At 54.2% G+C, this 16,713-nt stretch overlaps 1 protein-coding gene across 18 annotated transcripts in view; it reads left to right on the forward strand.

Moving 5' to 3' along the window:
- Window positions 1-16,713, forward strand: part of PRRC2B (proline rich coiled-coil 2B) — an 85,822-nt gene that overhangs the window by 53,946 nt on the left and 15,163 nt on the right. For 12 of the 18 annotated variants that reach the window (XR_009008513.1, XM_057547583.1, XM_057547589.1 and 9 more), the window contains 8 exons: window positions 994-1,178; window positions 3,682-3,877; window positions 8,835-9,051; window positions 9,672-11,741; window positions 13,099-13,295; window positions 13,854-13,999; window positions 14,576-14,717; window positions 16,572-16,657. Coding sequence is in view for 17 of the 18 variants with exons in the window: in XM_057547583.1 (XP_057403566.1) it covers window positions 994-1,178; window positions 3,682-3,877; window positions 8,835-9,051; window positions 9,672-11,741; window positions 13,099-13,295; window positions 13,854-13,999; window positions 14,576-14,717; window positions 16,572-16,657 (3,239 nt within the window). In the remaining variant the exon portion in view is untranslated. The remainder of the gene's footprint in view (window positions 1-993; window positions 1,179-3,681; window positions 3,878-8,834; window positions 9,052-9,671; window positions 11,742-13,098; window positions 13,296-13,853; window positions 14,000-14,575; window positions 14,718-16,571; window positions 16,658-16,713) is intronic. The other 6 variants (XM_057547587.1, XM_057547591.1, XM_057547588.1 and 3 more) reach the window with 2 other exon arrangements.

A 16,713-nucleotide genomic window follows, 5' to 3' on the forward strand; every position in this document is an offset into this window, starting at 1 on the left:
CTAAAACCAACTCTCTTAAGTAGAGAAGGGCCTGATGTTAGTTTCAGTCGCTGAGAGCTTCTCAGATGGAGGTGTTATTGGTGATACGATGGTCATCAGTGCCCTTCTGGCCGAGGAACTCAGAGAAATCGACCCTTGTCCTCCTGTAAATCAATGTCCTGTCACTGAAGTCTGAGCGAAGCCTGGGCCCAGTGTCAGGGACTCACTGAGGGGGGTGGGGCAGTGGAGAGTCGAGGAAGTAGATGGCGGGGACTGAGCTTGGGCCTGGGTGTGGGGTGTGCCCTGAGCCCCTCCGCACCTGCCCTGCCTGTCAGTATTCCTCTGGGACGCTGGGTCCCCAAGGCTTTGCATTGGCGTTTGTTTGCCTCCTGCAGTAGATTTAAGAGCACAAATGTCAATTATATCTCAATAAAGCTGGACAAAACAAAGAACGCAAAGCTGGGATGGGGCAAGAAAGAAGGGAATTTCAGGGAGAATAGTGATATGGGAGACTGTGGTGAGCATTTACTTCTTGTCAGGCGCTATTTTAAGTGCATCACGTGGATCGTCTCAGCGAATTAATTCTCCAGAGGCCCGGTGGGGTAGGTGCAGTTGTCGTCCTCACTGAACAGCTGAGGACACGGGCCAGCGGGGCTGCCTGGCCGGCCGGCTCACACAGCCTGGGGTGGAGGGTGGATGTGGGGCTCTCGTTGAGCCCCGGCCGCTCTGATTTACTGGGGTCTGTTTTAACAGAGCCCCTCCCACCCAGAACCACATCCCGGCTCTCCTGCTGACTGTGTGACCTCAGGCGGTTCCTCTGATCTCTCGACCCTTAGTTTTCTCCCCTCTGGAGCGATGACGGTGTGGGGGAGTCCATGAGCTTGTGCGTGGGGAGCATTTAGCACAGTGCCGGGGTTTGAGGACTGCCAACGAGAAAAAGCATCTGCCCTAGACATCGCTCGGCTGAGCTTTTGTGGGCTCACCTGGCCCCTTCTCTGCTTCTTTGTTCCGTAGGCTCCCCCGAGTTCTCTGCCCAGGAAGCCCCCAACACGTTTTCGGAGGAAGCCCCTACAGCCCCTGCAGCTGTGGCTCAGAGCGGCGGTAGTGAGGAGGGGGCCAGGGAGCCTGGGTCCCCTGCGCAGGAGTTCAGCAAGTACCAGAAGTCGCTTCCGCCCAGGTTCCAGCGCCAGCAGCAGCAGGTAAACAGGGGTCGCTTAGCACGTGTCGTAACAGACCTGCCCATGGAGTGGCTGTCCCCTCTCCTTTTCCCCACGCCCCCTTCCAGTAAAACAAACAATAGAAACCCACCCTCGTGTATGCCAGTCACCAGCAGGGATGCCGGGAGTGAGGGCCTTGGGACGTCAGCCCTGCCTTCAGTTCCTCCAGGTAGTTTACCCTGTGGATGAAAACCCTTGTTGGCAGTTTATGGACCCTGTTGTCTAATGCCGGTAAGGACTGGTTAGTGGTGTCTGAGTGGTTTTTCATCCAGCGCTGCACACCGTGGCCACTCCCTACACCGACAGCGGCCCCATCCTGGGAGCCTCCCAGGGAGTAAGGAAGGCCTGGGAGCTGCTTGGAGAGCTTCCGAGACAGGCGTGTTAGCGTTCAGTTAAGAGCGTAGGTTTGTGGGTTTTGAATCAGACAGCTTTGGGTTCTGGTGCTACTGGTGCAGCCTATTCAGCTGTGTGTGGCCTTGGGCAGGTCAGTGTAAAGCGGAAGGAATGAGTCCCTGCCTCTCGGCATGGCGCTGAGGGTTCTGTGATGCCTGTAAACTGGTTCATCGGTGTGATCGATATCATCTTTAACGGCGCTCCATAAATCTTAGAAAGGACCTGCTCCTTGCTCTGAGGAAGATCATATGGGTGATGGTTGTGATCCCAGCAGTCTCTTACTGGTCTGGTGATCTTGCTGAGCTGGAACCACTCATTGGCAGTTGTTTGTCTTACAGGCGTAATCACTGAAGCTTATTACTGATGAACAATGCATTTTGGTGGGAAACTGAGGTCATGCGTGGACGTTACTTAGTTCAGCAGCTAGGTGTGCAGTAAATTATTGTTAATAATCAAAAAAGTTTCAGAACGTGGATACCCTGGAGACACAGGTCAAAGTCTCCGCCTTTCCCCAGAATCTCTTTTAGTTGCCTTTAAAACGTTCACCCCAGACCCTACTTTCCTTGGGCTCCTAGGAAGCATTCCAGAAGCTCCCCACGTCCTGTGCTCTAAACAGTAAGTTACATTCATTGCGCTTTTGTAGCGTTGTACTGTGAGCAGGCACTCTGCAGTTACTCCCGGGCTTGGTGAAGAATTACTGCTGAGTGGAGAGATCTCTGGAGTAACGCGAGCCAGACACAGTAGTAACAGTTGCTCTGGGTAACTCTTCTGGGTGGCAGTGACAGGTAAATCCGTCCTTAAGATTAGAAAGAAGTCTGACGTGTCAGAGCAGCCTGAAGGAGTCTGGCAAACAGACTGTCTGGTCAGCTGCCCTGGGGGCCTGGGGTCTAGACGGGAGGAGGAGCTGTGGGCAGAGACCAGGGGCGTTCTGCTTACTGAGTTCTGAGTGCTCCTAAGCAGTGCCCTGAGCCCTGGCGAGCCTTCCAGGGAATCCAGCCCAGGCTGGGATTGTGCCAGCCGGCTGGCAGGAAAGGGTGTGTCCTCCTTGTCTGACTCTGCACCTGCATCCTGCCAGAATGCTGGTTCGGGATGCAGTTGTGAGGGCAGCCCTGGAGGTCACTGGAGCCGTGGAGCAGTGTCTGAAGTGAAGCCTCACTGGGTCCAGGTTCTTGATTTTTAATGCTCTAGTGATGCTTTACGTGTGTCCTTCTGTGCAGTGAATTTTCTTCCTACCAAGTCTGGTGGTAGAGGTGAGTATACTGCAGTGAACTTGGCATGTAGTCTCTTGGTTTAGGGAGGGAAACAACCAACAACAGAGTTGCACAGGAGAAGCAGCAGTGCTGTGGGAGCCGAGGACAGGGGACCTGATCTTACCTCAGGAACTGTGGCGGGTTCGCAGAGGCGCAGTGCTCTTTAAGCCAAAACCTGAAGGATGGGTAGGGGTGAGCGGGTTTGGGGCTGGAGGGAACAGAGGGCCCAGCGTGTTTCCAAGGCCGGAAGCGGGCGGGCGGGCGGACGGGCGGGCAGGCGTGTGGAGTGGAGGGCCGGGGCAGTCGTGGGAGGCGATGCTGGAGAGGCGGAAGGGGCAGCACCCGCAGGGCCCTGTAGGTCGTGTGACGCCCTGTCGGACTCGGGCTGTTAGAGGCAGAGCTGTGGAGGACCCTTGAAGGCTCCTGACGTGGTCAGGGCGTCGGAGTGAGGAGGGTGGGTTGAAGGGACAAAAGGAGGGGAGGAGGAGGAGTGTCGTCTGTTGGCGGTTGCGGACGGGGAGATACGCCCTGGGAGCTGTGCTGGTCACGTGTCAGCTCCAGGAGAGCGTTTGATCTAAATGAAAGCCCCGTCTGTAGAGGAGCCTCAGGGCCCAGTTGTGACGATGGCATGACTGTCCTGTCCGTCAGTCCTGGGAGACAGCCAGAGCCTGAAGGCTGTCATGCCCTGGGGCCTCCCCTCTGTGGTCTTCTGTTCTGGGTGGGTTGTCTCTGCCGCCTGATGGAAAGCTGGAAGAGTGTGTGTGCGCGCGCGTGCGCGCGCGCGCACGTACAGCCTCTCTGCCCCGCGGCGCCGTCCAACCGGGTCTCTCTCGCCTGGTCAGGAGCAGCTGTACAAGATGCAGCACTGGCAGCCGGTGTGCCCTCCGCCGTCCCACCCGCAGCGCCCCTTCTACCCGCACCAGCCTCAGGTGCTGGGCTTCGACCCCAGGTGGATGGTGATGCCTTCCTACGTGGACCCACGGATCCCGCCCACGCGGACCCCGGTGGATTTCTATCCCTCAGCCCTGCATCCCTCGGGTAAGCACTGTGGTCCCGTGGGCCATGCCTGTGGAGCTCAGGACAGTGTGGTGTTTAAGGGTATTGCCTTGGGGGGTAGACAGACCCACCTGGATTCCAGTCTGACCTCTTTGCAGGTCACATATCCAGTCTGAGTTTTACTTCCCAAAATGAGGGTATGATAGTACCTCGCACAAAGAATTGTCAGGAAGAGACCTTAAGATTATGCATTGTAAATTGCTTTAATTAATTTTTATATCTCTGCTATGTTGTTTTGTCCGTCTTTCCATTCTTTAATGTTCTTTGTGTTTTCTCTCTCTTTTTTTCCTTGATTAGTCTTTCCCAAGGTTTGTCTAATGCCTTTTTTTTTTTTTAATAAATTTATGTATTTATTTTTGGCTGCATTGTGTCTTCGTTGCTGCGTGCAGGGTTTCTCTAGTTGGCGGCGAGCAGGGGTACTCTTTGTTGTGATGTGCAGGCTTCTCACTGCGGTGGCTTCTCTTGTTGCGGGCTCTAGGCGCGCAGGCTTCAAGTAGTTGTGGTTTGCGGGCTCTAGAGCTCAGGCTCAGTAGTTGTGGCGCACGGGCTTCAGTGGTTGTGGCGTGTGGGCTCACTAGTTGTGGCGCACAGGCTTAGTTGCTCCATGGCACGTGGGATCTTCCCGGACCAGGGCTCGAACCCGTGTCCCCTGAATTGGCAGGTGGATTCTTAACCACTGCGCCACCAGGGAAGTCCTAATGCCATTTTTTTAATGCTGTTTTTTTTTTAATAAACTGAATTTATTTTTAATTTTTTAATTTTTATTTTTTGGTTGCACCAGGTCTTATTTGTAGCATGCGGGCTCCTTAGTTGTGGCATGCAGACTCTTAGTTGCGGCATGCGTGTGGGATCTAGCTCCCTGACCAGGGATTGAACCCAGGTCCCCTGCATTGGGAGTGTGGAGTCTTAACCTCTGCGCCACCAGGGATGTCCCTTTAAAGCTATTTTTAAAAAGCATCTTTTGGATTTCCTAATTCCTGTATTTTATTTGGTTTTTATTTCATTAACTTGTGCTTTTTTTTCCCCCCTCATTATTTCCATTGAAAGTATTTTGTTCTTTTTCTATCTGGTTATGTTGATGAGCTCATTAGTTTGACTTTCCTCATGTATTTAAGTCTCACCTGAGCTATGAGCCTCTATGAGTTTTAAGATACATTTTTTATTATTTACAGTTCTAAATGTTAGTCTGATTTTATCCTTTTTGAGTGATTTTTTATGGTATGTTGTAAAATTTCCAAATGTAAAGTTTTGATACCATCTTTCTGGTGTTAAGTTATAACGTGGCTGCCTCGTGGTCAGGTAACGTGGTCTGTATGATACAGACCAGCGGTCACAAACTTTTTCTATTGATGCCAGATAATAAATATTTTAGGCTTTGAACTGCTACTTAGTTTTGCTGTTGTAGAGCAAAAGCAGCTGTAGACAATAGTGAGTGAATGGGTGTGGTTGCTTTCCAGTAGAACTTTATTTTTAGAAGAAGTGGCAGGTCGAATTTCACTCAAGGGCTTGAGAAGAATGTATTCTGCAATTGGACGTGGTCCATGACATCGTGCTTGCTAATTGCGCTGTACAAATATCTGTATCATCACAATGTTTTATCCCCTTGTTCAGTTACTAAGAGGTGTGTGAACATTTCCCACCATGATGTGGATTTTGGCAAATCTTGTAAACCTGTCAGTTTTTGCTTTATCTGTCTGGAAGCCGTACTTCATCTTGTTCCTTTTATCTTCTTACAGCACCTTTGTTATCATTAGTTGTGCTTTCTACCTTTAATGTCTACTTTACCTGGTAATCATTTTATTCCAGTTTTCTTTTGATTAGTATTTATGTGGTATCTTTTTCCCCCAACTTTTTACCATCAGGCCTCTCTGAGCCCTTTTTGGAGGAGAATATCTTTGTACGTGTAAGGTGTGTATGGTTTTACCCACTTTGAAGCTCCGTGACTTCAGCTGCCGAAGTTGTTCCCTTTTGATTTATTGGGATTATTATATTCAGATTTCTTGCTCTCCTATTTTATGCTTTCTGTTTATCCCTCTTTTCTATGCTTTTCTTTTTCGTTCTTCTTTTTTTGGTGGCAAGTTTTCCTATTCTTTTTGTTTGTTTTCCTTCTACATTCTATTTCTACTGTGTGAATGGTTACATTAAATTCTAACATGCACCCTTGACTTCGCAAAGGCTATTCAATATCTTTACCCTGAACCTGAGCTCTAACTCCCTCCTCATCAGTCTTGCTATTTTTGCCTGGAATTTTAGTTCCACCTTGTTTTATTCCCACCAAATCAGCTATTATTTGTTGTTTTATTTGACCTGTTCTTGTTCAGATTTGCCTGTATGTTTACTAGTTTCTTTGCTGCTTATCCTTCCATCTGGGTTCCATTTATTTCTTCATGAAGTACATTCTCTCCAGGTCTTCAGGAAAATTGTTTTGGCAGTAGATAGTCTTCGCCTGAGAAAGCCTTGATGTCACTCTTTCCTCTTGAATGATAGTGTAGCTGGGTATAGAACTCGAGGTTGGCAGTTACTTTCTTTTAGTACTGTGAAGATAGTATTCCTTGTTTTCTGGCTCGTGTGTCTGATTCGTGTCTGGGTAATCTACTGTTTTCTTTCTGGCTGCTTTTAAGATCTTCTCTTTGTCTTTGGTCTCCTGTAGTTCCTTCTCAGTATGCTGTGTCTAGGTATATATCTATATCTATCCTTACCTTATTCTGCTTAGAACTCACAGTGCTCAAATCTAAGGATGTATGTCTTTCATCACTTCTGGAAAATTCTCTTCTAATTATCATGTCAGATGTTGCTTTTTCCTCATTCTTTATATCCTTTCTTCCTAGGTCGCCCACTTAGATTATTTTGTGCCTTCTCATTCTGCCTTCCAAGTCTCTTAAATATATAAGAGAGCTAACCTCTGTGGGGCCTGCTGGGAAAATCCTTCAGCTATTTTCCAATTCTCTTTTCTCTCCAACTATGTCTGATCTGCTCTTTTTTTTTTTTTTTTTTTGTCCAATGAGTTTTTAATTTCAGTGATTCTATTTTTATTACTAGAATTTTTTCCTCAAATCTATTATTTTTTCTTGTGTCTTATATTTTTCGTAAGTTTTTAATTCCTTCCTTTGTGCTTGTAATCATTTAAAACATAATTTTCTAGTGCTTCACATTTTAATTTGTTACCTGAAGTTCTTGAGGAAGGTATATAATCCCGTGGGCTTACCATGGACTCATAGTGGATTGTTTTCCACACAGTGTTGTGGTAATTTTGGATTGTGAGTTCATTTTCAGCAGAGCTTTATTTATCATGGGGATCTAGTATAGCTTGGTTTGAGGGTATATCCCTCTAGTGTGGTTTTATGTTTTCTTCCGCCAGCCTAGAACTACCCTTTATTTTAACTCAGGAAGTTTCTGGAACATTCTAGGGGTATAAATCTGAACTTCACCCTCCTGGCCCCAAACCTGCATGAAAGCTGGCATGTGGCTATGAACTCCTCATGGAGGACTGTTTTCCCTACCCTAGCCCAGGCCAAGACACAAATTCAGTCATCTCCCTGTACTAAAGAGCATATATTTTTCTGATCCACCTTTTAATTGAGGGCATAGCCCTTTGAGGGTCTTTGTTTAAGCAGCATCTCAGCTGCAGCTCTCTGCCTTGTGCAGAAAAGCCCCGTCTCCTGTCCTGGGGGGGCATTTAGGAGCATGCCCGTAGGTTACTAAATCTGATAGATGTGTCCCTGGCTCCCCTCTAGGGAGCACCAGCTCGTGGCTGTGGCCGTGGCTGTGGTTTCAGCTCCCTGGGGGTTTCCCGGTTTTGGGGGAACGGAGCTCTGCGAGTGAAACGTTTAATGTGTTTTGTCCAGCATTTTTGTGACAGGAGGTTTTTTCAGGTAATATGAGCTGCCATATTGCCAAAAATAGGTCCGTGTACAGTGTGGAGCAGTTCCGCACACCTTGTAATCAGTACTTAATAAATGGTGTGTAATTCTAGGATTCCAGAGAGGGTCCCCACCACCACCTGACTCATACTAACTTTGTGCTGGAGTCATATATTGATAGCATTGGAACAGAGCACTCCACAGCTAAAAGAAAGCTTAAAGCTGTTGGCCTAATGCCGAGCCATTTTCCTGGTCAGATTATCTCAAAAGATGGGCACAAAAACACTGGGGACCAATAATTAGCTTTGTGAAGTATTTGAAAAATCAAATCTTCTCTTCTCCACAGAATCTGGCCCCGTGAGAGACCTTTAATGTCGTCTGCAGCCGCCCAGCCCCCTTGTTTGATAGACGTGCACAGAGGGGCCCGGGGAGGGCGGGGGTGCTATTTCCCCGACTGGTTTATATCTGGTAGGACCGAGACGTCAGCATGCCCCAGTCTCCTCGGGCCAGCTGACAGTTTAGTGTCATTTGTGTATCCCCCACTGCCCTTCCATGTACAAAATGTGGAGTGTTACTGTCGAGCTTAGGGGTAGAAATAAGAGGAGCTAAAGCCCCAGTCCTTTTCTGAACTTCTTGCAGGGGATTGGAAGCAGGGAGACGCTGGCTTCGTGTTGCATGTAGGCTCCCTGGAGCGTAGCTCGTCTTCCTTGTGTCTGTGCAGAAGACCTTCAGGCATCTTGCGTTGCTGACTGACGGGCCCCACTAGCGTTCCGCTGACACCCATGAGCTCTCCCGTTTGATGGTTCCAGTTTCCATTTGCCAGTTTTTTATAGCCTTCAACACAGGGGCTCTTCATCCGGGAACTAGGATTGGACCTCAGAGGTCTTTAAACAGGCCTTTCAGATTGCATGCGTGCGTGCCTTCAGAGGTTCTGTGATCAGAAAGATGGGACCTCAGTGATGTTAAGCAGGTGGGGTGCGGTGTCCATGTGGTAGTTGGGGCAGCTTGTCTCCTTTGGGCCTGTGGTTGACCCATGGCTTGTTAAACGAGGTGACTGATTGGTTCTTTGCCTTGTTCAGGATTGATGAAACCCATGATGGCCCAAGATTCTCTCAGTGGAACTGGCTGTCGCTCTGAGGATCAGAGCTGTGTGCCCCCACTGCCAGAAAGGAAAGTGACCGCCATCGATGCAGCCCCCGTGTGGAGCCCCGAGGGTTACATGGCATTGCAGAGCAAGGGCTACTCGCTCCCCCACCCGAAATCCAGTGACACTTTGGCCATGGACATGCATGTCAGGTGAGGCGAAACTTGGTCCTACTGACCTGCAACTGAAGGAGGGGTCTCCAGGTCCTCATTGAGATAGGGCTCTGGGAAGAGGCCCTGTCCCAGGAGATGGTGCCCCCTGGGGAAGGAGAGTGAGATAAGGATGGCCGGATGCTTTTGTGTGAGAGGCTCTGATGGCAACTGAGGGCCCAGGAGAAATCCTGGCGTCAGAGGCAAATCCCGCGGAACCCTGGGCAGGGCCGAGGGGTGGGGGCCTCACAGGGCAGGCGGGGCTGAGTGCGTGTGTCGTGGCTCCTTCCTGTGAAAGTAAAGGCGAGCTGGCTGTGCTGGCCCAGCGCCCCAGACTCTCCGCGGACGCCCCGGCTCCAGCTTGTGTGAACCAGAGGATCCCCGGCTGCTCGCTGAGTCCACCGGCCACTGACTTCTTCACTCTCTGGACTCCAGGGGCCGCCACCAGCCCATGGCCCAGCATCTCTGAGACCTGTTTAAAGATAGAGCGAATGTTGGTGCCTATGTTTTTTTCTTTTTCTTTTTTTTTTTAAATTTTTCTTTTTAAAACTAAACTGTGTTCAGCATGGAACCCAGGAACCAGGCTCCAATCACATTGACTGATTTTTCTGGTTCCTTTTCAGGAATGAAAGCTCTTACTCTGCCTCACCTGGAAGGTCAGGGGGCGTAAGTGCCCGGCGCAATCTCCTTGAGGAGAGAGGGGAGGAGTACTTGAGTGCTTTTGACAAGAAGGCCCCAGCAGACTTTGACAGCTGTGTCTCTTCTCAAAGAATAGGCCAGGAGCTTTTGTTTCCACCCCAAGAAAATGTTCAGGAAGCAGGCGCACCTGGGAGTCACACCCCAAATCTCAGGTGTTCCACACTGGAGCCCGACTTTGCCCCGGCTGAGAAAAAACCAGAGTATAGTGATTGGGACGTGAGCCGCCAGCCGAAGACCGCCGACCCAGACACCAGGGTCGAGAAGGAGGCGCCCCAGGAGGAACTGTCCTTCAGTGTCTCCTCCTGGGAGAAGGAAGGCAGCCCCGGCAGACAGCCGGCCCTGGAGCCCGCGTGGACGCCAGAAGCCCGGGGCGCCGGCAGCCAGCACCCTGAGCAGACCAGCAGGACCCGGAGGTCCGGCCCCATCAAGAAGCCCGTCCTGAAGGCCCTCAAGGTGGAAGACAAGGAGAAGGAGCTCGACAAGATGAAGCCGGAGCTGGGAGAGGGGAGCGCTCGCCTGGCTCGGGAGACGGGGCCCGTTTGCGAGACGGCCGAGGACCAGGACCAAGAGAACGACCCCGCGCTGGCCAACGTGGCCCCGGCCGCCTCGGAGGACCAGGGCTCGGCCCGTGCTGCCTTGGGCCGCGGGGCCAGCCGGCCGGAGGAGGATGACAAGCCCGTCGGGGCCCGGGAGGCCAGCCCCTCCCGGGAGGCCAGCCACACACCGCCTACCAAGAGGAATAACTGGATCTTTATTGACGAGGAGCAGGCCTTTGGGGGCCGGGGGCAGGCCCGGGGCCGCGGCCGCGGGTTCCGAGAGTTCACTTTCCGCGGGCGGCCCGCGGGCGGCGGCCTCTGTGGCGGGGGCGTCCTTGGGGCGCGCGGCCTCTACGGCAGCAGCCAGAGGAGCAGCCGCGGCCGGGGACCGCGAGAGTTCGGGCTGGCAGACGACTTCCCCCGGGCCAAGCCCCGGCGGAGGATCGCCAGCGAGACCCACAGCGAGGGCTCTGAGTACGAGGAGCTTCCCAAGCGGCGGCGGCAGCGGGGCGCCGAGACCGGGGACGAGGGCGCGCTCCCGGAGAGGGAGGAGGCCGCCGGGAGGAAGGGCGACTTCAGGGAGTCCTGGCGGTCCGGCAGGATGTACCCCGAGGACCACGGCGGGCCAGAGGCCAAGAACCGAGGCCCGCGGGCCTTCGGGCGCGCCCTCCCCCCGCGGCTGAGCAACTGCGCATATGGCCGGAGAACCTTCGCGGCCAAGGAGGCGGCCCCCTGGCCGAACCGGGGTCTGGGCGCCTCCTGGCAGGAGTCCGGCCCCCCCGACACGTGCGGGGCCCGGCGGCCCTCAGACAGAGACTACATCCCGGACACCTACAGACACCCCGACGCCTTGGGCACCCGGGGCTTCGAGGATGGCCGTGTGGAGGACAAGAGGGCCTTCTTCCAGGATGACCACGCGGCAGATTCCGAAAATGCCGAGAACCGGCCCTTCAGGAGAAGACGGCCCCCGCGCCAGGACAAGCCCCCCCGCTTCCGGCGCCTTCGGCAGGAGCGGGAGGCCCTGGGCCTGTGGGGACCGGAGGATGAGCAGCCCCTGCCGGCGGGCCAGTGGCCGGGCCGGCCCAGACCCTGTCCCGGGGACAGGAGCGGCACCACGGGCCGCAGGTCCCCCGAGCTCGCCTACCAGAACTCCTCGGACCACGCCAACGAGGAGTGGGAGACGGCCTCCGAGAGCAGCGACTTCAGCGAGAGGCGGGAGAGGCGGGACGGGCCCGGGCCCGAGCCCGAGCCCCAGGCCGACGGCCTGCCCGGGGCAAGCGCGGGTGAGAAGAAGGAGCTGGCCAAGCGGAGCTTCTCCGGCCAGAGACCCCTCGTTGACAGACAGAGCCGGAAGCTGGAGCCGGGAGGGTTTGGGGAGAAGTCTGTTAGGCCAGGTGGCGGTGAAACTTCTCCCCGTTATGAGAGCCATCAGAGTGGGACGCCTTTGAAAGCCAAAAGGTAAACCGGAAACAGAGTCCCGGGTTCTTTTTTGTTGCTGTCGTTCTGTTAGCCGGTTGTCCCAGCGGCACTTCATGCATGCGTGTCCCGCCGTGTGTCAGGGCCCCGACTCCTTTCCCCTTGTTGCGCTCCAGGAGGGCGCCCGCCCGCCGAGGCCATTGTACGTGAGCGTCTCCGTCACTGGCTCTCGCGCTGCTGTCTGCTTCTCTCGTGGCGTGCTGTTGCTGCTGCTGCTGTTGTTGTGGCTTCAAAACTAAGACTAGAGTCCCCGCCCCGCTGGCCCCCCTGTGGTGCCCGCCCCCGTCCCTGTCTCATGACTTCAGCCCCCGTGTGTCTCCTCGGAGTCCAGCCGAGGGGCCCCCGCCACAGAGGGGCGCTCCCTGTTCACGGCGCCTCGTGAGCACCGGTCAGTCCACCGGACCCCTTGGCTCCGGGCAGCGTCCTCCAGAAACACGGGCATCGCTGGCCTCCTGGCCCCGCAGAGATCGCTCTTCCCTGAGTGGTGTTGCTTCTCGCCAGTCAAGAGAAGCAGCGCCGCTTGGGATTGCCACCTCGGCCTGGTGAGAGCCAGGCGGTAAGCAAAGGGAGTGAGCTGCCCAAGGCCTGGTGAGCACCTCTCGTTTGGAATTAGAGGCTTTGGTCGGGGGGGGATGATCGGTGCTCAGTGTCGGCTCAGTGCCCGAGCCTGGCCCGGAATCAGGGCAAGGGCAGACGCTGTGCAGCCTGCATTCCTCATCGTGCACAGGCCATGCCCCAGCGTGCTGAGGAAGACGGCTTCCCGCCTCCCAGCCTCCTTAGAATTCAGGGCACCGAAGCCTGGCCTGTAATTAATCCGTACCCCCGAAGAAGGAACCACAGAAGAATGCGGGTTCTTTTAGGTGTCCATCTAGACTAGCTTTCTAGGCCCCAGATGCCAAGACTTGGCTTTGCTTCTGATTTCTACCCCAGTAACTGGGCTGGCAGTAGGGCGGGGCCTGGGCTCCTCTCTGGTCAGTCTTACGAGAGGAGCAGGAAGTTCTGCAGCCCCGTTCTAAGCATTCCCCCTTGTCTCTCTCCTTTCTGTAGCCCTACTGGGTTTGGCACACAGCGGGAAAGAACAGAAGTGTCAGCCCTGGGAAGGGGTTGGAGAGAGAGCAGTGTTCCCGTGGGCTCTGCCGTAGCAGTGCTGCTGGGGCAGCCTCCACACGGGCTCGCAGAGCGCGCTGCCGCCAGCACGCGGCCTCTGCTGAGAGGAAGTGACAAAGATCAGGGCGCTGCGCTTGTGTGCGTGCTCTGCGTGCATGTGCGGTTTGTCCTTCTCTCTCCTTCCCCAGCCGCTGGTTCCTTCTGAGCTAACGAGCTCCCCCTTCCTTTACAGGTCCCCGGATGACACCTTGCCTGGAGGCCTTGGCTGCAGCAGTGGGAGCGGCCACTACACGCTGGAGCGGGCAGCCCACGCCACCTCTGACATCCCCGAAGCCTCCTGTGAGAAGGCAGAGGAGGCGGCCCAGCTGGCTGCCCAGAGGGCAGGCGAACAGGGAGAGACCATGAAACCGTTTGACCTGAACTATGGAAGTGAGTGTCACCTCACATCTTCAGGGGAAGAAGAATCCGGGCAAAATGGGGAGCCGTGGCCACCTCTGTGGGTTGCTGAGTTTGCCCTTTCACTGAATATCTTAGCTTCTGGGCACGTACTGGGTTAAGAGCAAAACAGAAAGGATTCCTGCCTTCATGTCGCTCACAACCTTGCTGAACCCCCATAACAGCCCTGCGGTGTCCCAGTTTTAAAGATGGGGAAGCTGAGGCCCAGAGAAGTTGAGTGGTTCGTGCAAGGTCACACAGCTGTTTAGGAGCGGAGCTGGGACCTAAGTGTGTCTGTCTCCGAAGACTCTTTTCTTAACCGTAGCCTCTTTGATTTGAGGTAACACTGTGTTAGAGGGGCCGTGAGAAGGGTGTAGAAATCATAGCTGGGTTTCCTAGACCCTGGTGAAACGTGCTGAGGCCCAAGCCAGCTAAGAGCCTGGCCTCTGAGCTGAGCCGGTCCTTAGATATCTGGTGCCCGTAGGGTTGGGTTATTCTTGGCTCCCAGTAAATGGAACCACTCACTGTGTTCCCTTGGGAATCTTGGTTCAGATGCCATCGTTGAAAACTGCGGTTCCAGCCCCGGAGAGGAGACTGAGGTGGGCTCTGTGGTGGGGGAAGGCTTCATCGAAGTCCTGACCAAGAAGCAGCGCCGTGTGCTGGAGGAAGAGAGGAGAAGGAAGGAGCCAGCCGTGCAGGTCGGGGTGCGAGGCGTGGGCGGGGCCGGGGCCGGGGTGGACGGGGCTTCTGAATTAGGCCCAAGACAGGAGAGGAAGAAGGCGTGTTTATTAAACATGCGCTGCCTCCCAGGGCCCGCTATCCCTATGGCTCCATGGCAGTAGATGAGGGGCACTGGTCCAGGGTGACACCCGCTGAAACAGGGCCGAGCAGGACGCAGGCCTCCATCAGCCCCGAAGTCCACCCTCCTTCCCCTGTGCTCCGGCCTGAGTGGGACGAGACTCATCACCCTGGGGGTCACGAGGGTTGGCGACTCTGTACTCGAAACGGAGTCGGGGCCGAGCACTGCTCCCTTGCCCGGCAGTCCCAGGTCACAGCCCACGGGTCGCTTCCGGGGGCGGTTTGGTCGGCAGGCACTGCAGTTCCCACGTGGTTGAGGTCTTGGCTGAGGAGTGCTGTAGCGCCGCTGGCTGTAGCGTCAATGGAGCAGTTTCCGGGGGTGTGGTTCTGGCGCCTGGGATAGTCTTCCTGGGGAGAGCTTGTTATCCTTCATGTCTGAGGTCGAGGCCCGACCGCATCACCTTTCTTCTCCTTAGGTACCTGTCAAAGGCCGAAGTCTTTCCTCTCGTATTCCTCCTCGGTTTGCGAAAAAGCAGAACCACCTGTGCCTGGAGCAAGGTGATGGAACTGTGCCTGGCAGTAGCCTGGGCACCGAGATCTGGGAGAGCAGCGGCCAGGGTAAGAGCTCGGGGTCTGGGCTCAGCCACGCGGCCCACGGCCGCCTCATGGGCTCGGGGCCTCTCATGAGGGAGCGTCCTGCTTTGGGGCCGTGAACACAGACGGAGCGTTACCTGTTTCCCGGCTTCCTCTGCTGAGTCAGGGCGTTGGATGCCATGTTAGCACCACGTGCTGCTGCAGCCTCTGAACAGATGTCAGATTTTCCCTGCCTGAAATTTGGTGGAGAGGAGAGCATTCCGTATCCAGTGATGGAAAAGGATGGCCCCCACCCCCGCCCAGCTGAGGTCACTCGGGGAGTTGGCTTGACTCTGCCCACACTGGTTATCCTTTCTTCTTCCCTTGAGGAAGAGCAGCAGACGACTGCTCAGGAGAGCAGGAGTCCAGAAGCTTTCCTGTCTGTGCTGTGTGCTCTTTCCTCAGCAGAAGGAAGTTTCTGTCGGCTCCTCCCCAAATGCTGTCTTAGGTTTGAAACCAGGCTAGGGTGGCCCTTACCTTTTACAAAATTTGTTTCCCTGAAAAAATTTCTACCCAGTGCTATTTTTCTGGTAATTTTTCATTTTAAAATACAAAACCATTTTAATTGAGCAGATTCTTCTTGAACGCCTGCTTTCGGCAGGGCCCTGCAGGGTATACACAGGGAGCTTGGAGAAATCATCCATTTCCAACTCTTTTTTTTTTTTAATAAATTTATTTATTTATTTATTTATTTATTTATGGCTGTGTTGGGTCTCCATTTCTGTGCGAGGGCTGTCTCTAGTTGCGGCAAGCGGGGGCCACTCTTCATCGCGGTGCGCGGGCCTCTCGCTATCGCGGCCTCTCTTGTTGCGGCGCACAGGCTCCAGACGCGCAGGCTCAGTAGTTGTGGCTCACGGGCCCAGTTGCTCCGCGGCATGTGGGATCTTCCCAGACCAGGGCTCGAACCCGTGTCCCCTGCATTGGCAGGCAGACTCTCAACCACTGCGCCACCAGGGAAGCCCTCCAACTCTTTGATTCCAAGCAGCCGAGGCTTCCAGAGTGAAGTGACAACCCCAATGCCACGTGACAAACACCCAAGAGCCTAGGTTCTGGACCTGATTCTTTCAGTTTTACCTCATGGCCTATCTTCATGTTCCTGGTTAAAACCTTGGTTCCAACACATTGCAAAATAACATTGGGAAATAGTCAACTCTGACTGGAAAGTACGATAATTTTTAATAAAATTTTGATCAGTCAGTTTGGTTGTGAGAGTGGTGGGTGTCATGGTACAGATGTCCAAAAATACTTACGCGCCATATTGGTCAAGCAGAGTGGGCTAACTCAGGAGTCGCGCTCTCCCTCCAGCATTCTGCAGCATCTCGTTGGCTGCTCAGACCAGGGGTCTGTGGGTGACTTCACAGGGCCCCTGGATCTTAAAAAGAGCATGTGAGATTTCATGTGCGCACACAGGGTCCATGGCTTTTGTTGGGTTCTCAGGGTGGTCTGTGGGCTAATAAAAGTTCAGTAACATCAGCTTGAATTTTTCAGAGACTTGTAGAGGTGCCAACTTGTAGAAATAAATGGTTTATGTGCAAAAAGCTTCACCACAGCAGAGGTAGTGATAGAGCATTCTAACCGGTGTGAGTGAAAAGTTGCTGGTGTGTTTAGTAGAGCACATAGTCAGGGCAATCACGGGAAGCACGTTCACGGAGATCTGCCTGAGGATGTTGGAAAGTCGGGTGAAGGTATCAGACCAGAAGATCCTCTTTCGCTAACGGGTCGGTTGCGGTGGGAGTAGGGGCGGTTCAGAGACTTGGGTTTGTGTGAGCTGCGCCTGTGCTTGTTTTTCTGGCTCGGTGGGTCCTCTTCGACGTCCTGACTCTCTGTCTTCCTCCCTAGCAGCCCTCCCCATTCAGGCCTCGACCGGCGACTCCTGGGCCAAAGCCACCACCGCCTTTGCCGGCACCGAGCCCGGCTCTGCCGAGGTGAGTGGCCGCCGGGCGCCAGGCATGTGCTCAGGTCCGCCGCCGTCCCAGAGGCC

The sequence above is a fragment of the Balaenoptera acutorostrata genome, chromosome 6 (assembly GCF_949987535.1).
Source record: "Balaenoptera acutorostrata chromosome 6, mBalAcu1.1, whole genome shotgun sequence".
NCBI lineage: Eukaryota > Metazoa > Chordata > Mammalia > Artiodactyla > Balaenopteridae > Balaenoptera > Balaenoptera acutorostrata.